Genomic DNA, 24,729 nt, shown 5'->3' with positions numbered 1-24,729 from the left:
TAATCTTAGCACACACATTTGTAAAAGTCAAGAGAGCAGTCGTTAATGTTTTCACCTGTGGAATTAGTGGTGTGAAGCCCTTGCAGGGGATTTGAGTGTGGGGCTCTGTAGGATAATTTACATAAATTGAGGGTCATTTCTGTTTCAAGATGATGACAAAACCTTGGATTATATAAACTTTAAGAAATCTTAGGTTAAATGTGGACATTGTCAAGCTCAACTTTCTGATTGGCTAACTCAGCTCAATTTCAGCATATTGTAAAGTAGCCTGTGAGTCCTTGATATTAATTTATTGTCACTTTTTCTTAGCTTGAATTGTGAATATTGTTTTAAACTATGTTCCAGAAATAAAACGCATTGACAGGTAAGTGTAATTTGCTAGTCACTTGATATCAAGTGTAATGCTGACATAAAACGGAAGAGCAAACTGTGTGAGGTCAAAAAGCAGCAGTATACATTAGCACAATAGATACAATAGCAAACAAGACATTAAGGGAAAGTTGAAAAATGTATCTGTCAAGGAGTATGAAGATACACTGGCAGAGAAGAAATATATATGTATTTGATTTGTCTTTTTATGTTATAAGTAAATAAATATGCTTTTCTGTGTTACCCCCTTAAGGAAATGCCACGGCCATCAGAATCGTTTCGGAAAAATGACAAGCTATGCAAAATGTGGGTAAAAAAATCTTAAAAGGGCAAAAATCTCAATTTTTCTCATCGATGAAATGAGAATTATAGAATTCTACTCTTGTTGAGGAGGAATAGGTAGCACTTCTGTACGGGTTTTTGAAAATATGGCTAGACAGATTTTAAAGTGTTAGAGCCTTTCATGGCACTAGAAATGGCTCATGAAAGAGGAGATGGAGAGGTCATTATTGGAATGAACAGTAGACTAAATGGCGGAGAGAGAAAAATGAAATTAATCTAGGGAAGACAATGTACAACTACATCATGCAAATATGTCACTATCTTCATGTTCATTGTCAAGGATTGCTTACCACAACATATGGTGTATGAAGACCAGGTATAGATGATATGAACAATCAGTGTTTTTCAAATATCAAGAACAAACAGACTGTCAGTATTCACTACAGTTTGCTGTTTCTTTTTACATGATAATCCAGTTCCTAGAAAAGTGGTGTCAAAAGGTTTGTGCCTGATATCTCTCAAAAAGTAGTAATATCTATCAATTGTTCTGTATTAACTAATAATCTGCAAAAAACAATGAATGAGGAAGAGGTTTATTCTGTTTGTGCATTTCAGTTAACAGTAGTTTCTTCCCATGGCCAAAAGAGTCATAAATTAATGAAAGCAAAGCTGAATCTAGTTCTTGGTTTATAGAAAAAATAGTGCTAGGAAAATAGAATATTTCTTTTAATCTCTGGCAGCTGTTTGAGGTGGAAATTGAGTATTCCAAGTCACTTTCAGAAAGCAGTCAGTGAGCCCTGCCGCAGTGGCCAACGTTACCTCTCTCAGGCAAAGAATAAACCTCATCTGAAGAGTGGGTGACTGCTTTAAGGTTGAGAAAACCAGCCTTTTGAGCTCCATTTTTCTTTCCTCTGTTATTTCCATTTGCTTCATTTAACCAAACAGTTTATTATTTTATGTGCTTAACTGCCAGCCCTACAAGCTAAACTTGTAGGAAAGGGGGAAAAGAATCTGGGTTTATTTTTTCTCAAGTTTGTCACTCTCTACCTTACTCTCTACTGAGGTTTGAGATATTTCCTCCTATCTGTTTTAAAGGCTGTGTAGGCTGGATTAGGCAATATTATAGATATGTAATCTCATTTGTAAATGTTTGGAATTTTAATATTCCATCAATGTTTTTTGCTGAGTTGACACTCAATTCTTAGCATGAGCAAAAAGCAGTGAAAACGTTATTATTTAAATCAACATATTTTACTTTAAATATACCTGATGGTATTTTAAATGAAAAGGTGCTTGTGTTACATGTTCTTTTCTAAGTTCTAATGCAAAAGTATTCTACTGTCCGTTGTGCAAGTATGATGATTTAGCGTATCACATTTTTTTACAATACAAGCATCTGTTGCAATTCATGACTTTAAAACAGAGGAGACTGCACAGTGAAGTATACGACATACATCAGTTCTGTCCAATATGAAGTGCAGTTTTGCTGAAAGTGCTCTGGGTTTATTTGCTGTAAGAGATTTTAGTTCTCAGAACTAACATGTTAAAATTGTTTGAGAAACAGCAAAGAATATCAGCAAAGTTGAAACATCTCAACTTCAATTTACGTTGTGTGTTTTGTACAAATCACGTGGAGTCAAGCAACGTGGGGTAAGATCTGACATTTGCACTGCAGATTTAAGGTTTCTTAAGCAAAGTTCAACTAAATAATGAGAAAAAGAAAGGAAGAGAGTTTTGAAAATGTTGAGATATTACAGGGGCACCTACTTATCTCCGTATATTTATAGCCAATTTATAAAGTGCATGTTCTGTCTCCTTGTAAGGCCTGATGTTGCTTCTTTAATTGCTGACATCTGTGTTCAATTATTTGAGAACCAGGACAAAAATCTGCTAATAATCCACATAGAAGTTACTGTGTGAATAACTTCTGAATATTCTGAATTTATATGAAAACTTGAGCATATACGTAAAAAGCATATATAAATGCATAAACAATTTTAAAAATAATATTTATATTTTTGCTCTGTCCAGTGTAATTTTATGGGCTTTGATCCATTTTAGAAATAAAAATCAATTTTTTACTTCTGAAAGGAAAAAAGTACCTTATTTGTAAGGATTATACAATAAAGTGAACCTTATAAGAGCAAGCTTTAAAATAACATAAAAATTTGACTGATCTCATTAGCTATATGACAAGAAAGATCCCTCTTTGGCAATAACATATGAACTCAAACAGTAATTAATGTTGTTGTTTCTCAGATGTGCCATTTCAGTTGTCAGAACAAGCAAATCGGAGAGCTCTTCAATGCATATAGACTATATAACTAAAGCAAAAAAATTAGAATCAGGTTAGACAGTATTGTTGCTAGTATATTGCAAAATGATGTTGCATGTTAGAGTGTAATGTTAATACAAGCATTGTAAAGCAGATGAAGCATCTAGATAATTATGAAGGAAATTTCCCATAGAGATAAATTCAAATTTCTTCTGTAATATTTTCACGAGATACTTTTTTTTTTCCCTTGGTTTTGTTTGTACTTTTCTCCCACTTTTCTAACACTTCAAGTATATTACAAGAATTAAGATATTAAGACTGTCCATTTGACAAAACAAAAGTTCATTTACTGAGCCATCCTTACTATCAAGTAATAACACTTACATTTTTGACTAATCGTAATGCCTGTGCCATGAGTTTTGAAATGCTCCATCACCGGAGAAATCTAGACCTTTTTTCTAAAATTGATGTTTAAATAACTGCCAATTGATGCACTCACTTTTCTTTGTCATTGCTTCTTTTACTAATATTTTGTTCATGACTCTCTAGTTCATTGGTTTCCAAACTGTTTATGGACTATGGCCCTGGGCAAAACTTGTAAAGAGTCTGCAGCAGTTCACAGAAACCCCATCAGTTGCTGCAGTGTTTTCAGTTAAGAGTTTGGTGAAGAATCTATGAAAAAAAATGAGATCTGGCTGTGGTCTATGGTTTAAAAACTTTAGGAACATCATCTTTAGGCTGTATTCTTAAAAGATTCCAGGTCATTATATATGTTCCCCAGTTTTTAGATCTCAGCAACAAGTCTTCTTTTGCTTACCGTAACATTTACATACCTACATACCAGTTACAGTGAGATGCATCTCACCTAATTAGCTTTGTAAAACTTGCATGTCCAGCCTTAATTGACCTTCTAGGCCTTTCTGTAGTCAGTAGAAAGAATCAAGGGTTCGTCATCCGACCTCTGTGCATATCTGTCTTAGGTCAGTCATCCTCAGACAGTTTTAGTCAATATAGAGTAAACCTAGACTATTAGTAACATTTAGCTGAATAAAATTTTAACACAGGTCGGATTTTTCTGTATCTGGCCCTCTCTTAGGATCAAAATTGACAACTTATTAGACCTTTCCAAATAGGAGCTGAAAAGTTCATAAGAGAAAAGATTTCTGGTTAAAATAAAATTCACTTACCCGATTTGCTGATTATGACACTAGTCCCTATGTCTTTTTATGGGCTTTTTAGCCTAGTACATTTTTTTAAAGTACAGTAAAAGAACCAATGGATTGTTATTGCTGTATGTTTTTTAAAACCTTTGAACTTCTGTGAAATTCATTCTCATGTGCTCTTTCTTTACATGGAAAAAGGCATATAAATAGTAAGTGCTGGAGTATTTTGAAGCTCATTCTGCTCTCATTACATTTAGCAAAAATGCAAGTTTTGCTAGTTTATACTAAAGAATTCACAGTAAATGACTTTTTGTTTTGTCACAATGGACAACTAATGTCGGACACCAACATAATTCAATATAACAATGAAAATGAGGCAGTGGATGACTGTTAGATACAGACGACAGAGGAATGAATCAGGCAGCTGCTCTGAAAGTTCAAAATAATTATCCTGACTGAAAATAGGTCTGGTGGTAACCCCCTAACTTTGATGTAATGCAAGCAGAATTTATTTTGGTCACAAATGAATATGATTTATAGCATTTGATAATGGAACTTGGTTTCAAAAGTGACTTTTTTGCTGATAGAGAGGAATATGAATAGGACTGTTCTCAACAGACTCTTACTGGAAATAGAGAACAATCGCTAGAAAGAGCAAGAGAGAGACAGACTGCCTGTGCAAGGAAGAGGTGAGAGTATGAGTTTTAGAATCAGCATGAATAGAGAGTTCCCTAAATAGACAAATGTGGGAAGACTGACTGTGATAGGTCTGATGTTGCAATCGTGAGGGAGGTTCCTACTCTAACTTTAAAAGTTATTTCAAGAAATAAAAATAGAACAGCACTATTTTATGAGGTTTCTATTCACAAAATTAGTTATTGTAGTTCAGTAATACAGGATTATGATGAAAATGTACCAACTCAGGCACGTAATTGTCTGTTTGCCTTTTAGTGCAATGAAGATATTGAAATAATGTTACTGGTGGAAATGAATGGTTGAAATATAATTTCTTAACTGTAGTCTTAAAAGTTTTTATTAATGCATACATGGTTATACACAAGGCCAGCCATTTATTCAGAGAATGAAGAAGCTTTCATCTTTTTGTTGCTCATCCTTTAAACATTATCATCCTGTTAAACATTTTAATGTTCTGTTTCATGGCTAGTACTCTTAATAGTGTACCATCTCTTCCTTCAGATTTAGTGGTTATCCATCCATCATCATTTCAAGTTGGCCATAAGGATTGCCTTTGAGTAAGCACATGCTGACATCTTTTGGCGTCCATTACACTAGTTTTCAGCATAATTTAGTTATTAGTTATCAGGAAAAAAAAAGTGAAGAAAACACTTTGTTAATTGATTGGGTAAAGATCGTATGATCCTCACCTAACATTTATAAAATCTGATAATTAGGTCGTACTTGGGAACGCGGCTATTCAGTGAGTGGGTCTGGTTGCATGCTCTGTTCATATGGCTGTCTGACATACATTGTAGTACTTTTGGCTTAGAACTTTTGCTAAACCTTAACTTTTGGAGCCAAATGCTGGATATATTTCTCAGAAATTTAGTACGTGTATGAAAATCTTTTGCCATGTTGTTCAGTTTTAGAAATGTTTATTAAGAAATTATGTGACAGGAGCCATGGGAGAATGACCAGTAACCAAAGACAGAAAAACCGTGAATGTGTCCAGTTATGTACGTTCTTGCTCCATTTCTGGGAACTCAGGTTCATTCTTCCCTCTCTGCTGAGAGAAGAATTGACCTGGGACGCTCTGCTGGAAAGATTTGGGGAAAGGGAGGAGCCAGCTCAAAGGTAAAGCAGTTCTCTAGAATTTACTCCAGCCTAATTCTTAAAATTACTTAATTAAACCCCTTTATTGAAATATACTATGTAGGCAGTGGGTGCCAGGAAAGTGGAGAAATTAAGATTGCTGGCGCAATCATTTTTTATTTGCTTCCATATTTATTGCATGATTGTACAGTTTTTAATAACACAGGTACATACTATTTCCCACGGAGCTTTCCCTCTGCAATGTGTGGAATGAATTTGTTTGTGGGGGATGAATCAGTGATTATGTAATGGAAAGATGAATGTATGTTCCTTTCCCATTTTATTGTAAAAGCGGAAAGAATTACAGTGAATGATGGAAGGAGCTGTGAAATAAGAATGATCACATGTAGTGTTATATAATTCAAAATATTATGAAAAATCAAACTCTAGGTATTCCAGATTGGCTACTCATGATTAATGGATATTTTTGTCCTTGATCTTTGTTTCATTTCCTGTGCTATAAAATGGGACTAATAATGCCTGCTCATCTCAAAGTAACGTTGTAACAAATTCATTAACTTTTCTGAAGAACTTAGAAAATGATCGTGATGAATCCTATCGAAAGACACATAAGAAATTAATTTTGTCTTTAGAAAAGGGTTTGTGTAGTATGTAGTAAATGAGGCATGGGCCCAACACTGAGTACTGAACATAGAACAAAGTGCTGAATAGCTGCCCATTAAGTGAGCACTCACCCAAAAATAATTCACAGGCACCCTTGATTGTAGTGGTTCATTTTACAGTCTTAATATTCCTCTTGAACATACCTTTTTGTGTATAGCTTTATTACTAATTTATACTGAACATATTCAATTTTTTTAAAAATATTTTTTAAAAATAGTTACGAATGTAATTATATATTCTTAGAGAGCTGTAGGGGCACTCAGAAATACCGAAGTAGAATTTCAAATCAAGACTTCTGTCTGGCCTTTTTTCTTTTGGGAACATTTTGGCATTTTAGAAAACACAAAGTTTTCTTTTAATATAAAAGTTTGTGTATGGGAATAGGTCTGTTCCTTGTTGGATATGACTATAAAACTCCCACATTAAGCCATATTAACAATATTAAAAGTCATGGGCCTTCATTAAAGAAAGAGAACAGTATAAAATGAAAGTTAACAGCAATACTAGGATTAAACGATTGCTTTGAAATTTATTTTCCTCGTTTAATTAAATGGCTTTCTTCGCCTAATTATTGTTGTGTTCTCACATGCTCTCATTACTGACATTTTGTATTGATTTTAATGACTCCTTTTGACTATGAAAGCAGTCAAGGGCTTTGAAAAAATCAAAATAGAGATGTGAAAAGACTCAGTAACCATAAGTCCTTGTTATATTTGACCGTTGATGATGTCAGGATGGTAGTGTGGTCTTATCTCCCAATGTTCTTTTTCTACTTTATTCAATGATTTTTAATGCAAAGTGAAGCAACATGCCTGGGAACAGAAATTAGGACTCCCCTCTCCCTGCTGAGTGCCTGGGTCATTTGACTTCCTCTGGTCTCTGTCTGTCTGTCTGTGTGCAAATAGAATCTTTTTTCCCTGCTAGTGTGAATCCTTCTGCCACTTCTGCCTTGCCTACACTGAGGTGATGGGGCACACACCCTTCTAGGCAAAAAAGGAGGAGTTGGGTTTAATACTATTGAAAAGAAGGCAGCCTACAACATGTTCTCCTGGGGAGAGCTCTGAAGAGGAGGCCATGCTGCAGTGAGGTGGCGGCTGATGTTTGTGCTGAACTCTGCAGTAGCTGTGCTTAGGAAGCACTGGGCTGACTCCTGGAGAAGCTTTGGCTCAAAAATACCCAGCTTGTGGATTCCAAATACTGTGTGTGGTGGGGAATTAAGATCTGAGCTGTGGGCTGTGTAGGAGATTTCTATGTCCTCAAGAACTTTTCCTGTGAAACTTTAGACATAAAAGTTCAGGGATACACATACTACAGTGTGTGGCTGCTTAAATTGTGTCTGGCTGCCACTTGAGTCACCTGTGTCTCATATCAAATTTGAGATGAAGGGCTGGGCTGCGTATCTGAGCCAACAACGCACTAGACATTTTACAGTCATTTGTACTAGCACAAAGTAGGGAGGGATTGTTGCTGTTGTAATGTGATAGTGGTTCTGTCTCTTTCCCTTGCTCATTGGTGTAGGGAAACTCTGAACATCATTTTTTTAATATGTTTAAAATAGATATTTTTTTAAGTGGGAACATGTAAACATGGAGGATATTGATGGCATAAAAAAAAATGAAATGCTGGATATTAAGATTTTACTGAAACAATCCAAAACTAAGATGAAATTGTCTTCCACATATTTCCAAAAGATTGGGCATATGTAGAAGAGCAAGTAATTGTTAAAAAAAATTGTGTGTTTCAGGTAAATTCTTTTTCAGTTAACTTTTTTAAAAAGAAAAGAATGCAACAGTCATTCTGTAATGTCATTAACATTTTTTCCATAGTGAAGAGAAGAGTCTATGAAGTGTTCATGATAACTACCTAGTCACTTTGGAAAATCATTATAGCTAATTGACACTTTGTGAATTTAAAATGTGTTGAGAATTAAATGTAGACTGAGGAAATGTGTTTAAAAAAAAGGTGGGATTCATATTCTAGACCTTTTTAATTCTTACAGAAAAATGAAAGAGTTGCCAAAATGAACCACAGAGTGCATCAGTGGTACTTCTAGAGAATCAAGCATTTTCTGCTATAATTCACTGAAATAATTCTATAAGTTTATATATTTAATTTTTGGGTGTTAATGGCCATTGATAATGTTTTGATTGCTACCTGTTATGGAAATGTTATTGTTTGAATTTGTTTTCTTTTCAGAGTTCACCAGATTTTGAAAACAGTTTTGAAATCTTGTTTATATAGGTCAGCCAGAAGAAAAATTATACAATTGCTTTTATCAGGTGTTGCTCATATGGCAGTTTGATGATTATGTTTAGTATTTGTTATCTTCGTGCTTTCATTGTCATCCTATGCTACAATATAAATGCAGAAAGATTTTTTTAAATTCCTGTTTATATGTGACCCAAATTTCTTTCCTAATTGAAGCAATCTGTTCTGTGTGTGTCTTTATAAACAGAAGCACTTATGAAAAGTCTCATGAGTTTACGTAAAGGGTAAAAATACTTCTGGTGGCTTTTTAAAGGTTTAAAGTAGAAACAAAAATACATGGAGTAAAATCTCAGGCTTCTCTAAATTCCTAATTGTAAATATACACGACAATATGTATCAACGGGATATAGTGAATGTACTTTAAATAGCTATTTCTACATTTAGCTCTTATACATCTGGCTATTTATACATTTAACTATTCAGAACAGGTCGTACTCTTACAAATAAATTTCACTTTAAATTTTGTATTTATTTCCAGGCTAAGCTGTCTAGGCTGAATGGCACTATGAACTGGGAAATACGGTGTGATGTACTGTGTAACTGCTTAGTTTGTTTATGTACACTTATGATCTATTGGCATAGACTGTGTTTTAGGGTTATGTTCAGGATGGGGCTTGGCGGTGGGAAGGAAAGCTGTTCTGCCTGCTGAGGCCTGTAGAAGGTGAAGCTGCCTGGAGGAGAGGGAGGTGATATTTTCCCTGAGAGCTGCTGCATACATGTGGGGGAAGTCTCTCCTATGGTGTAGGCTGAGACAGATGGAGAGAGGGAGGAAGGAGAGTGAGAGAGACAGCAGCAGGATGCAATAGATGGAGGAGAGACTTTGTTACAATCCCTTTTAATTTCTACTCTCACTTTGAATTTAGTCTTAAATTAGTTCTACTAATTTATAGCCTAATAAAGTCTAGCTTTATAGCCTCCCAGAGATTTGGGATGTTCGATATAAGAATAGGTCCAGGCAAATCTTTCTCAAAGTTTTGGCCAACCAGAAGTATCCTCACTATGAAAATAAACCTTCCACCAAGCTGTGAAACTTCTTCAGCATACTTTTGCAGTCCTCAGAAAGATGGGAAGGTGTGTTTGCTCAGTGTCAGCTCTTTCATTTGCACCCGACTTCATTTGCACTGTTGAATCATATAACTGCATTAGGCAGTGCTTTCTGCTTCATTCAAGTCATATGCACTTTAGGTATCTTCTCTGAATTAGGAGCATCTATGAAAAGATATGTATTTCTGCTTTGCACCATCCACTCTGTGGCCAAGACAGGTTTAATGATTTGTTCCTCTCTACCGCAGGTCTCTCTGGAATAAAAACTTAATATATTGTTTGTGTCCATTAGTTCTAAGAAATGTGCTCCTTCTGAATAGTTTGGTGAAGACCTTCTCTTCCCATTTTGTAGGGCTGGCTTGGCATAAGTTAAGGGTCCTTTGGCACCTTTGAAGAATCCCAGGGCAAGTTCCATGTGTTGGCTCTCAGAACTCTTCTTGAATAACACAAACTGCGTTGCTCAAGGCTCTTTGAATACTACAGAGGAGATAATGGCTACTGTGTTGGATATAGAACTGTCATTGATACTATTAATGGAGTGATTACTAATTAATAACTCCATAAAATACTTTGGAATATCTTAGTATAAAAGGTGTCATATATAACCAACTGTTACTGTTTTTCATGAATTAGTGTTTCAACTGTATTGTAGGTAAAAATGCAGTAAAAAAAAAAAGTGGCAGGATTTTTCTAATTTGTTACAGATGGTAAAATTATGAGGATCTGTATAGTTTAATATCTTTGATCAATGTAAGGACTTTTCCTGCATCCCTTGAAAAACAAGTTCCTATTTTCTTGGCTTTTGGCAAGTAAAACATAAATTAAAAAACAAACAAACAAACAAACAAAACAAGAAAACAATAGCAACAACAACAAACCCCAGGAAAAAAGTAGTCATATTGTTTTAAGAGTAAATTACTTTGAAATTTTTTAACCTTGTGTGCACAAAAGCTGTTTGTTCATATATGATTGTGAGACAAGAGTCCTGTGTCTTTTCTCAATTTTGCCTTATGATGAGATCTCAAGTATATATCACTTCTGGTCTTTGGCTGACGGTGCATCTCTGAGCGGACACAGTCTGGGCTTAAAAGACGACTATGGCATTTTGAAATGGTCATTTTCCCTATATTGTGAGCAAATCAACATTATCTTGTCCAGAAGGCCTGTCTACACTGCTTCTTGCATATTGTAGCCTTTGCAGTAGCCAGAATTTCCATAGGAGTGCATGCTGTGGTGCTTGTCCACCATACATTTACAATAACTCTGTTTGCAAAGATTCACGCTGAAGCAGTCATTTGTATTTCGTGGGACCTCAAGCTGACCAGATCGGGAGATTTAGCATACCTGTACATTATTCCTAGCCTTTTGGCCTTGCTACTTATGATTATTAAAGAGTTTATTAATCCCTTTAATATGGGTCAATCTCTACCTGCCATCTTTTGCTGTCCTGCTACTTTAAATATGTTCTGGTGCAGTGGTAATCTTACTGTTAAATATGTAGATATGGCACACTGTTGCTAATAGAGTCAATGAGACTTTATTAATTAGATTTGCATATCTATAGAAGTGTAGAGTAGTATTAATAAATAAATGGGCTCTTTTAATTTAATATTTATTCATCTTTTGCCTTCATAAGCTTGCAAATACCTGATCAAAACTCATTATCTAAGACATCTAGATCAACTTACTCTTCTTTGAATAATGGAAATGTGGTGGCTAATAATAGAGAAAGTGGACTTTTCAGCTTCATAGGTCATGGTAATTCCTTTCATGTAACTAACTCCTTTATTTTCTAATTTTCTTTCCACATTCAGTGTAGAAAAAACAAAAACCCCCCGGAAACCCAAAACATTTTCTTTAACTATTAAGACAATACAGTGGGCTGTATACATGCTTCATTGACCAGTAAGCTTTTTTCCTCCTATGTCAGGCTTTCCATGGGATACGATAGAGTGTATTTTTTCAGATGATGTGTTGCTGTAGAAAAGGTGATTGTCAGCATTAAGCAAAATATTGAGTCCAACAAAAGGCTGACACAGCTTTTTCCTGCTTTGGGTTGGTCTTTTACTCTCTTTGTATTTACTGATTTTGTTTTTATGATCACATATTTTTTAGTTGTAACACACTGCTCGTGTGGTGTTGGTGACTCGTAGACTGTCATCAAGAGAGGGATCAAAATAGGGCTTCAAAGTTATTCACTAGGATGTATCATCAAAGATGACTTGCATCTAACCATATTTTAACATGCACAAAATAATAATCTGAATCATGTACATTTACAAGGCACCTCCTTATTTCCTGTGACAGAGGGAAAACCGGAATCTTTTGATCTCTGTAGAACCATAATGGTCAAAGAGTTGGAAGATTTATTCTGTTAGATCTGAATATATCTGCCCCTGTAACAGAGCATTGAAGATCCATCCACCGCACCCACCTCTGGTTCACAATTTAATGTTGCACAAGGATTATTAATCTGCTAACACAATTTAGGTCTCTGAGGGCTCTGCTGATTCTTGACTATCTGACTGCACTGAACACTGCCTGCTGGGATTCTACATGGCACCCTCTATGAATTGCAGCAACAGTCATCCCTGGTCACTGGGTCTTTTTCTTACATTACGGAGGTGCTGGAAACCTGCTTCACCTTGACAAATCCACCCCCCACCCACCCCTACCCACCACTGCCTGCAGAAAAGTTTCTTTTCAGTCATTCCTAGTGCTGTGACCCAACTAAGGGTTAATCTCATTCCTCCAACTTCAGGAACACAATGGGTTGGCTCAAAACTTATGTCTTCCGACTTGTCCCAATCGTTTTATGCTCCTTCCAGGAAGAGTTAAGCATGGTTTGGGTCATCTGAGGATGGCCCTTTCTGCCTTCTGCACCTACGCCAACTGTAGCTGGCCATCAGGGGCATGCTGTTAGTGTGCAGTGACAGAAATGGCACGAATAGGAACTGCCTGGCAGACTCTATTCCTTTCATGGGTTGAAAGAAAAATGTGTAGGACAAATGTCATTTGGAAGTGAAATATAATCTTTTTGAGTCAATACTAAACTGCCACTTGTCTCTCTTGCATGAAAAGGTTATATCACTTGCCACTTAGGAAATCTCTTAGAATTCTGACAATTTAGAAAGGATGTGCTTGGTAGTCAAATAATTTCTATTCAAAATTCCACTGTGCCACTTCATTATTAGCAATCTTATTTACTCTAGTATCATGCCTTCACACTATATAATTTTAGTGTAGCTGCAACTTTTTTTCCAAAACTTTAAAACTAAGAATTCTAAAGTGTGTTATAGTAATGTAACTATGTAAACCATTTATATAACACAGTAAAGTAGAATTAAAATATTTAAATGCATTTTGAACAGAATGTTTGAATAATTATTTCAGAGTAGAATTAGGGAACTGATAACACTCTAACAGTTTGACAAATCTGACTATTTCTAGTTATGTGTAATAGGTGCTCTGACTCCGTGATAGAATCTGTTTCTTAATTTAGTTATTTTTCTTAACTTTATTTTTTTTTGTTACTGCTTCATTTTATTTTTTTATTGCTTCAAGACGTTATAGTGCAAATACTTGAACAGTGAAATGCATGGGAGTAATTCTGACTTGTAGATTACTCCATGCTTTTTAAAATAAAAGTGAGTGGTAAATTTTTAGGTGCTTTCATAACATTTTATTAATATGTATACACTTGAATCTCTTTTATTTTTACATTCTGTTTTGCCCACAGACAGTCTTTTGATTGATTACCAGTTTACCTTCAGCTTATTACAAGAGGATGATCGCCATCACACTGCTATAAACTTTATAGCAAATCCGGAACAGGTAAGAAAAAGTTATTAACTTTAGACAAGTTTTGGAGAGTCACGATTAAGATTTCCATTGTATTTGACCATGATTAAATGTTTGCCAAGTGCTTATAAGGTATTAGAGATACTTCAAATCTTTTTGAAAACTGAAAATTATTCAGTGCATTCATTGAGAAAACTTTCTAAATGGTAGATGTACTTCAGATCAACTAATACTCCAAAAAATTATCAGCTGGTTTATTTTATTGTTGTTCCCATGGATAACAAGTTTCAGTATCTTCCTGAGATGAATTAAAGGAGTATACCCTTCAGTTAAGAAATCTTTATTAGCAGATGAGAAAAGTAATTTTTGAATTGTAATTAAAATGTAGCCAGTTGCCATGTACTTTTTCTTTAGTTTTATGAAGAAAATGATTTCATTATTTTTGCCACAATCTGAAAAGATAACTGGTGTAGTTATATGCTTACTGGTACCCTGTTCTTACTGAAGCAAAAAAGAGGATTGCCTTTGGCTCTGAATTATTACCATTTCTGTTTATGTTTAAAATGAAAAACGGAAGATGATTAAAAGGCTATATTTGGTTATGTGCAATAGACTTATATTCAGTACATTCTGATATATTTTAACTTCAATATACTTTCTTTTTTTTATCCAGTCAAATAAAAATTTGGATATATCAATTAATGCATCAAACAACTTCAACCTCAATATTACATGGTCTATTGGTTCTACAGGTGAGGGTGAATTTTGGTACGATGACTTTTTCCCATATGATTTCATGATCCTTTAAGCTATTTTAACCTATGCTAATTTTGATAATAGAACTTTACCAAATGTGTTCTTTTGCAATTTTTGTTATGCCATTGTTAATTATCTTATTTAAACCTCAGATGATAATTTGCAATCTGAACAAAGCTTCATTAATATGTTAACTTTCTCTCCTATTCAATTAAAATTACTTTGGTAGGAAAAGCTTGTAGTTTATTTAAATTTTTAAAATGGCAGTGTTATGAAATGCTGTGATTTTAATTAAGATAAATTGCTTCCTTAACTACTGCAGAGACTGAGATTTTATTTCTTTGTTTCAGTGTTCAAGCTAAATATTTAATTATTAACCTTAACATTGATATCAAACAATAAAGTTCTTCTGTGTATGCTGATAAAAGGAGCTGCTTATCTCTTTTTCTCCAACTTTGAACCCCATTACTCTTCTTTGTTTTAAGAAGAAGGAATAAAAGCTTTATTTAGATGGTTTCTCTGAATTGGTTCTATTGACTTTCTGAAAACATATCCAAGGAGAAGCATGATGCTTAAAATGAAATCGTACTAAAATTAAAAAAAAAAAAAAAAAAAAATTTCAAGAAGGTTCAGAGTTTGTCTTACATAAACTCATGAATTTCTTCATCAATGTAATTCTGAAGTGTTTTAACATACCATAGTTAGTAAACTCTATTTATTGTTTTAATTTAACATAGCACAGTCACCCATATATTTCCCAAAAAGAATACATGTTTATTTGTAGGTACATTATTAAAACTTTCATGAACAATTAAAACTCTGCAGCAATAATGTGAGATGTAGACAAATTCACTTTCAAGCTTTATTAACCTATGAGTTTTTTTTTGAAATTGAATGTAAATTACTAGAGGAAAGCATATTATCTGTTTAGCTGACCATAACAACTTTCATCTAAAATTCATGTAACTTCTATCAGTTTTATGATTCATTCATAATCTTTTGAAAGCAGAGTAAGAGTTTCTGTGAATTCTGGGTATGTATATGAAATACGCCTGATGTGCCATGTAAACTGTAATAAAGGGTTCTTAAAGTTGTAGAATGAAGACACCAAAAGTAATTCAAGAGTTTAAGTTTCTTGTGCAAATTTACTTGCGCACCCTTAATGATGATTAATATTTGTGATAAATATATATATCTACATATGGGTTTTTTTAGCTGGAACAATATCTGGAGAAGAGATTCCTGTTGTTTCTAAGGCTAATATTAAGGAATATAGAGATAGCTTTTCCTGTGAAAAATTTAATTTTCGGAGCAACCCAAACATCACTTTCTATGTCTATGTCAGCAATTTCTCCTGGCCAATCAAAATACAGGTTAGTATGTCTGTTTTGTGCTTATAAAGATGTTGACATATTAGCTTTACATTGAATTTCATGTTTTCACTCATACAGAAAGTATACCAATAGTATCAGTTGCATGCTGTATTTTCTTTGTATAAGAATTGTGCTTTCAGTAGTGAATCAGACTTCAGACTGGAGATTTTAAAATCTGATATTAAAATTATTGAACATAAATGTTTATTTGTAATTTATCTTATGCATTTAGATGTGTACGTGAAAGAAGGCATACAAATATGTTTGTATGTACCTAGATATTTGTGTGTAATCTTTCATTAATCATTAGCTTAGCGTCTGATTTTCTTAAAGATTGAATGTCTATATCATGTTGCAATATTACAAACTTCAGGTAACACTGAGTGTATTTGGTTAGAATTTATATTCTTCTCTGACTTCACTGGAATCAATTTCACTGAGTTTTTTCTGGAACAGTGCAGTGGCAGACTCAAAAAAAAAAAAAAAAATCAATGTAACGATGGTTGGTTTTGTCCCAGCCCCTCCCATCCCAAACTTTCAGCAATATTTATAGTTACCATTACTATTGCTGCATTTGTAAAATCTGTGTCCCCTGCACCAATCAAGGAGCTCTTTATGTGCATGACCACCTTTTGGCTATAGCTCCCTTATGGAATTAATTCTTAAAAATTAAATTGTTAAAATGATAATAAAATTTCATAATTCCTAGTGATTTGCTCAGGAAAGCAGAACAAGCTCAAAGTACTTGCCAGTTAACCATAATTACAAATATCCTACAGATTTCCATTTTGGTGGAAAAAACCATGTTTTTATAAAATACAGAGCCTGTTTCATACATATATATACATATGTATATATATATGATAAAGTCATCTGCTGAGGAGCCTCCTGGATTAAAACAGTCACCTGGCAACCTGTAAACTGGCAGAGAACTATTATTCCTTGTGTTGTGTTAAGTAAAGCTAGACTTTTTTTAATCATACGTGAATGTTAACTGTAAATATGTGTTACACAGTGTCAAAGGATGAATCTGTGTGATTTTATATAAAAAAACCCTGAAGGTTAACTGCTTTCTTTTACTCTTCATATTAGGGATATTTTTTACACTCACCACTCCCACTTTCTAAGGACAGAACAACTCCAGTTGCCAAACCAGCCTTCCTAAACAAACCCATGAAGCCCTTTAAGCTGTAAATGAATTACACACTCCGTTCACCGATAAGATTGGAAGGTGCCTATATTATCACTGTAAGACAAGGGTTATTAAGGTGTTCTATTCCTAAGATGTGCAACTCTTTGCCAGATGTCAGCAGATTGCAGCTCCTTCCCGTGCCATCCCCGCTGCAGCATAACACCTTAATGGCAACATGTTTTAATGCTTGATAAAGGGAATCCCTGATCTTTGGTTACATCCCTTCTTTCGGTTTTCTTTGTTTGCTTGTTTGGTTTTTTAATCAAACTTTTCCTTATCTGCCACAGTTGCACAGATTTTTTTTGTATTTATTTTTGAGGCACATTGAAATTCATCAGTCTAGACAGTTCTGTCTCAGAGTTGATGGTGCTTGAGTATTCCTTTCCTGTGCTGCTAATTTTTCATAAAGAACTTCTTCCATCTAGAAATGAAGTCACTCCAATTTTATGCAGTGGAAAAGGGATGCTAAGGTCCAATTATGGAAACTGTTTCAGGACTTTAATATTGTCCTCTGTATTTGCCTTTCTAAATCAACAAGATTATTATTTAGCTCTCAACTTTTTAATGCTGTGATTTGTTCTTTTCCAAGGAAATATCTGAAGTTCACGTTACCCATATAGATTGGTGCTCTAGCAGTAGATAAGATCTTCAAATGCTAAATGGAATAGGGACCTTTTCAGAGGAAACAAGTTTAGTTTTATATGTTAACTTTATGATTCTCTCTATATATAAACAGAAATTTTAAAAATATATGAGCCTTCGTAGAACTTAGGGTTAAGAGAGGGAAGTCATGGTTCATCCCTATTGAGCGGCTGAAGTTTCCATGGCCAGTACGAAATGGGTTCACAGTTCTGATATTTATGATCATCTACATCTACATCTCTTAGCATACCAGGTTTCACCTTCACAATATGCAAAAGTGGATGATATCAGTCTATTACTGTATTAGAGAGCGTCCATTTAAAGGATGATAATTCTTACAAAAGTGATGCTATACTGACAAAAGGACTCTTTGGGTAAGTCGAGATACTGATGATGGATTTGAGTTCTGGTTTGGAATGGGGAACTCTTCTAGATGATCTCTGAATTAATTTTCAAATGATCTAGAAATTAGGTTCCTGAATTAGCCACCCTTGCTTTTCTGTGGTGATTAGAGAGTTAGCTCTGTGTTCTAGTGCAGGGCTTTGGATGTCACGGAAGCTGGCCTATGCATAAATGGTCTTAGACACCGAACTATTTGCACCATAGTCCTTTCCACTAATGCAGTCACACTGCATTGATCGGATCGTGTTGGTTAAAAATGTAGTGATATTTTATATCAACTCAGTACTGAAGGTTTCATTTAATCCTGTTAGAGCTAAGGAAATTACTGTGGCTTCCTTGGGAAGTACTCTGTTCATAGGAATAAGTAAGATAGCAACATGAAATCTGGCACATACCTTTTACACGATACTTTTGTAGAGGACTAAATACTCACTTCAGGACATCTGCCATTTTTCAAATACAATCTCAGTACCCATCTCCTGTATTTACATTATTCATTGTGACTTGTCAAGAATAGATTATATAATGAATGAGCTCCTAAGGAAGCAGAAATAGTGACGTTGCTTCCCTTGTAACTGATATGTCAAGTTGTGTTATTGATACACATTTCACCACTCTCCTTTTATGCCTCCTGGTATGCTGGCACTGGAGCTAAGATTACTTGTGTCATTCATTGGGAAGGTTTGGCTGTTGGTATTGGTGTTACTGCTCTTACCGTTTCATTTTCTATAGGAGAAGGAACAGTGCTCCTCATTATACAAGGCACTTAGTTTCATTTTCTGTCAAAGTCACCTGTGTTATCTCCATTTTTGCATTAATTCTCTTCAAGATTCTCATGACTACAAGGAAAAACTGTACATCCCAGTAGGTGATTGTTTATTTGGATCAATGGATCACAGTTGCTTCCTCAAGTACTTTTATTAGGCATGTTACCTATTCAGCAAGCTTGGAGTTTTTTTCCTAAATCTTAATGAATTCCTGGTGATTCTAACACAAAATACCCTCTTTTGAAATATGATTTACTGACTTTGAAAAAAGGATATGTGATGGTTGTGTCCATACAATTTCCTGAAGATGTGCTGGTCTGTGATAACTCTTTGCCAGCAACTACCCAGTGACCCATTTTATTTTTGTCACTGGTGAGCCTAATGATGTCAGAATACAAGTTCTTCAGCACTGGGTAGCAGTGAATTACTTGCCAATCATAGAAACTATGCAGGAAATTTTCAGTTTCAGGTGAAGTCCTGCTCTCTTTATAAAATTGTACTCTAGGTTCCCATTAGTCAGCCCCCTTCTTCTGTCCATAATGGCTACGGGCACACAGCTGGGTGCTCAGTCAGGACGAGAGCTCTGCAGCCCTCGGGGGAAAATGCTGCATTTAAATTTCATGATGCTAAAAGCATTTTATTTAGCTATAAGATCTCTTCTTCCTTGACATCAAAGGAGAAGCAGAAATGTGACATAGTTGCATAAGGGGTCATTAGAAAGATGGTGATATAGGACATCTTCAGCTTAGAGCTGTTTCCACAAATAGACCTGTTATTGGATGTAATGTGGACAGCTACCAGTTTTTCTCAGAAGTATGTAGTAGTTATATGCTGGCACACAAATGTTGGATATTTTCCTGTTGAATTACTGGAAGAGTTTATACCAGACTTTTTCTCCGTTTCATGTAATGCAGAGTTGACTGGAAAGTAAGAATGAATACAGAGCCATAAGCTTAGCTGTTCCAGACTGTCACAGGCAACGGTAGTTTATGCGTCTTTTCAGGGGAAGTCTGTATAAAGTATCTTTGTTATTAGAGGGTTCAAGTGTCTATGTAATAGGACATGATTTATCACCCAGACTTACCATCCCTACGTTTGACTGTCTTTGACAGTCCCAGCCCTTTAGGTGTACCATGTCTTATGTACCTGTTAAATAGGGCTCCATGAGAAAATGCTGTTGTCTTAAATGGGCTAGATTTCTGAACAGAACTTGTGGCAAAGCCCCATAACTTGTTTCTGCTCATTTTTATTTTATTTTGAGAGTAGATGTAATTCAGACTCCACTGGTAATGGAATTTGAAGGCTGTAACATTTATTGAAACGCAGTAACTCAGACTGTAGCCAGCACCTCAAATAATGGTCAGTGGTCCCTGAAATAGTAAGCAGTCATAAAGCTTGGGCTTCTGACAGCTATGCAAATATTAATAACAGCAGTAACAACATGTTTGTCAGTCTCAGGAAACTAATTTTATGGCAGGGGATTTTTGTCACTGAAGCTGGTAACAGATGTCTTTCCTTTTTTTTTTTTCATCAGTTGCTCCCATATTCTGAAAAGTAGCAAGTGCATATGAAACAAGCAAATACCCTTAAAGCACTGTCCTGGCTATCCAGCTGAAGTCCTCTGTCCCTAAGGACAGCCATAGCATTCCTGCTTCCGGATCAGCTGCTTTCATGCACCTCTGTCTCTTTATAACTGTCAGACTTGTAAGTCTGATCTCTACTTGTGCCTGAGCAGCGAAATTTTCTACAGTTTTAAAGCTGTATCAGGAGATGATAATTGTGCTACTAGTTATTTCCTTTCCTCCCTAAAGTGTAAATGAAGAATTCACAAATGTCTGAGCTTTAATTGGGAAGGTCAGTTTAAATTATGAGGTTCAGCCTCAGCAGCAAAGCACTGCCTGGCAAAATTAGGTTTGTATTTAATGAAAAAAAATTATTGTTATTCATTTTTTGATCAAAGAATAGTTAATCTCTTACATGTTTCCATAGCATAGAACAATTATTGTCGCAGTGAAGTTAGACATGATGTTAGTGTACATGTAGAATGCCCAAATGTGTTGGAGAGAAGGAATTTAATTATTCTTAAACAAGCCTACTGCAAGCTTTAGTAGCATATTGTTGGGTTCTTTTTTTTCTGCACTGTTGTTTCTGAGGAAAACTATCTTTGGCACCCTGTATTAGTTTGTATGCCAGAACAGAATAATGAATCATGGTGAAGATTTACATTTTATTTGTATGTAGCACAACAAATAATCAAAATTACTTCATATATAAATTTTCAAGGGATTTTTTTTTTTTTTTTAAAAAGGGAAACTAGTGTTCTTTCAGCTTACTGGCTTCTGTTTCAGAATTGATTTTCTTTCCCCTGTTAATAGCCTGCCTGTAGCAACTGAAGAAGGAGTGTAATGTAAATCAAGAAGCGTATCTACCCTTGTAATAAAATTTACTGTGTAGCATAATTTATTTCAGCTTTTTTTGTTTTGGAGTTCATTTTGAATTTTTAACATTCACGAATGACTTATACTGTTGTAAAAGCTCCAAGAAGTAAAACTTGTCAGTCACTGCCGTTAGAAGTTACAACAGAACACAAACATAATTACTAAATTAACAAATAAAAATCAGGGCTTTTTGGTTTTTAAAGCCTTTCCAAATTTTGCCAAGGTCATGATTCTGGAATCTGTGCATGGAAAATGTGTATTTATCCACATGTAGCTGTGCTTGTACAGAACCTCCTCCTGTCAGTGATTGCATACGTAAATTTAATCTCTATGATTTATGGTGAACGTTTAAATTTCTAAGTGCCTTAATGGTTTTCATAGAGGCTGCTGAGTAACTGCATATAGCTATGTGTGAAGACACTATAACTCTTGAAACACTAAACAAGTATTGATGATGAAGTGGATACATTAGCTTCCAAAATGACTTTGAAGTTTTCTTACAGTAAGTATAAAACCTCTCTTAAAAAGAGGTTTGAAGGTAGTATACCGACAACAAAAACCTGGGAAATCCACCAAACCACCATTTAGTTACAATTCTGCAAGGAGCAGGAAATTCTTTTGGAACATAAAAACAAACAAACAAACAAACAAAAAACCAAACCCAAAACAAAACAGGTAAAGAAGGCATCTAGCAGTACAGAGTGGGTTAGTTTATAGACGACTGAGGTATAACCTAAACTGTAAATATATACTTAGCTTCAGTTTTCAATAGGATGATGATACTGATCATAGTGTAAAATCAGGATTGATAATAATAATAATAATAATCTTATATTTATGAAAATTATCCTCAACAGAGTTGGACACAAAACTTGAGCTTAATGTCCTCAGATTAAGCACCAGGTAATATCCATCCTAGAACCTAAAGGAAGTGACGTGAACTTGCAGGGCCAAAAGCAGGACCACGAGACTGGAGAAAAGCAGATGCAAATTCGTTATCTGAATGTAGCAAAGAAGTGATTCAGGTAGCAACAGATTTAGCAGTATATAGTGCTTTGGAAAAGATTTTGAAGGAAGATTATAGTATAGTATTTAGTATTTTGTCAGGCTTTATGCATTGACTGTAGGCATTAAGTTGGACATTAAGGGAATTAGGTGACGATTGTAAAGTAAGAGAATGTAGATCTAAAGAAACAGATTTTGGTACGAGTTCATGATACATTTGCACTTCGATATTCTGCCAAAGTGGCTCATCTAATTACCATTCTGGGCATGGCAGAGTGGAAACATTTGGTTTATTTGACAGAAAAAGTTCTGGAGATTCAGATTTGTGTCTTGCATAGGATTATTTCTTATATCTGATTAAAATATATGAAAAGATGTTCTCATTGTTTCTCAATTCAGTGTAAATAGAGTTTTTGCTCTAGAGTTATTTTTTAGAAAAAACAACTCCACTAAGTGAAGGAATTCAAGATTTTATAATTGAAATCAGTGGGACAGCAGCATGGAGGTAAAAATTCATTCCTTTCAGTACTAGATTCTAAAACTAAAATCCATTCTGTTTTTCAACACATTAAATACCATTATTAAAAATTCTGTGTCATAGTTGCATTATTACAGGTATATCTGTTACATGTGTAATTATTGCATTATGTAAAGTAGTTGAAAATTACTACCCAAATGTGAACTGTTACAGTGATTATGATTACCTTTTTTCTTTCTGAGCTAATCAAGTATAATACCAGAAACCTACCTGTTCTTGCCTTGGAAAATTGACTCTCTATAATATCTATAATTTATTTCCTTGTAGTTGCAAGGCCAATTGTGTGGAGAATAAATCATAAGACTGTATAATATTCCCCAAAAACTTAATCTGCCCAATTCCAATATAGCATTTTCCAAAATGCTTGCCATGAATCCTGAAGTATTGCTAAAATGAGGAGGTGTTTTATGATTAGTAGATTATATCTTTTTTCTTTAAAAAACAGTGATAGAGCTGTTAACATTTGTCTTAAAATATTATTTGCCAACCATATTGTGCCAACTTCTGCACCACTGCAATAAATGTAACTGTTAATTTCATGACTCTCCCTGGTACATTTCTTTTTCCAGTCACCTTAGGAAAGGTTTAATATGAGCCACCAGAATATCTGTAAATATTTAACATAGTTGATATATTTCTCAGAAAGCAGAAGCACTGCTAATAGTTCGGCTCATGATTTAAGGGAACCAAAACACCTAATTAAGAGACAATTATTCCTCAATGATGCATAGTTTTAATTGGTGTATAACTTGAATGTTTGAGATAATAACTCCTGTAACTGATGTGCCAATTGTATAGGGTTTTCTTTTCCAGACAGACCAAGGCACCATCTACTCGTAGCTGTATAACACAATTGAGATGTATAGATAATGGTATTTCTAATAAAAATTATCTCCCTGTGATGTTTAGCAAGTAGGTATTGAGATTTTTTTCTATAATTTCCATTTCCCTTATCTATTTAATTAAGTAAATTGTAGTTAGAACATTTAGAATTAAATAGAAAATATTGCTCAAAGATAGCTTTTATTTGTTCAGGACTTTTGATTAGCTATAGGAAAATAAATCAATTATTCATCTTGGGATTTTGGGAGAGAACATATGACAGGGTATAGAAACCTGTTTTTTTAATAATAAGAAAAAAACCCTTCAAAGATTAAGATTCTCCCTGAAGAAAACATCCATGCCTTGTTGAACCGCAGAAGCCTATAAAGGTCATACACAGTGGCTCCCACAGTCAGAATAATGTGAAAGTAAATGTTTGACTCATAGGGAATCAGAATAGAAATAGGAAGATGGTGGTAGGGAATAGATATTTTCATCCTATTTATCACGACTGTCAGTTTTAGAAACCTTAGTAACCCTCTCTAACCAGGATTTTATAGATAAATGTGAACAATGTGCAGGATTTATGTTTCTCATAGTTTTGTTTAAATTTGGATTTGTGCCAAACTGGACCAAATCCATGCTTTTCAACATATCTTAATAAACAAAATGTCAGTGGTCCAAGATCAACTTAAAAATTCCAATGTAAGGTGTTTGTGACACAGTGACACAGCTGCTGTGTAGCAATGACATTCTTCTCAGTCTCACCAACATGATCGTGGTCCTGACACTGACAGGAATTTCAGGTTTTCAAGTTAGAGTAGCTTTTGGGTTTCCTAAGGTCTTCTGGTTACAGATGTTTTTGCTGATCAGGCTGCTCTGAATTGTCACTCAGAGCTATAAGATATCTGAAATAACTGAATCCCCCCTCTAAAAACACAAACCAGAGCTCATTTATGTCATATTACTGTCATTCAGCAGCAGCACATGGTCACTTGTCCCATGAATTGAAGGCTCCAGATCTGACCTCTGAGCACTGAACCAACAGGATATATCATGGTGAACTGTCTCTGAGCCAGCAACCCTGGAAAAAGTAGTTTCCAGGTCTAGGTAAACTTGTCGGCAATGACTGGAAATA

At 34.8% G+C, this 24,729-nt stretch overlaps 1 protein-coding gene across 1 annotated transcript in view; it reads left to right on the top strand.

Moving 5' to 3' along the window:
- The window catches only part of ATRNL1 (attractin like 1), a gene marked incomplete at both ends in the record, with an annotated part of 524,731 nt that overhangs the window by 205,456 nt on the left and 294,546 nt on the right, over nt 1-24,729 (top strand). The window contains 3 exons of the mRNA XM_082310449.1: nt 13,595-13,689; nt 14,330-14,408; nt 15,628-15,785. Of these exons, the coding sequence (XP_082166575.1) occupies nt 13,595-13,689; nt 14,330-14,408; nt 15,628-15,785 (332 nt within the window). The remainder of the gene's footprint in view (nt 1-13,594; nt 13,690-14,329; nt 14,409-15,627; nt 15,786-24,729) is intronic.

This window comes from Platalea leucorodia, assembly GCF_965183815.1.
Source record: "Platalea leucorodia genome assembly, chromosome: 4".
In the NCBI taxonomy this organism is placed as follows: domain Eukaryota; kingdom Metazoa; phylum Chordata; class Aves; order Pelecaniformes; family Threskiornithidae; genus Platalea; species Platalea leucorodia.
This window is presented reverse-complemented; position numbering and strand designations above follow the sequence as displayed.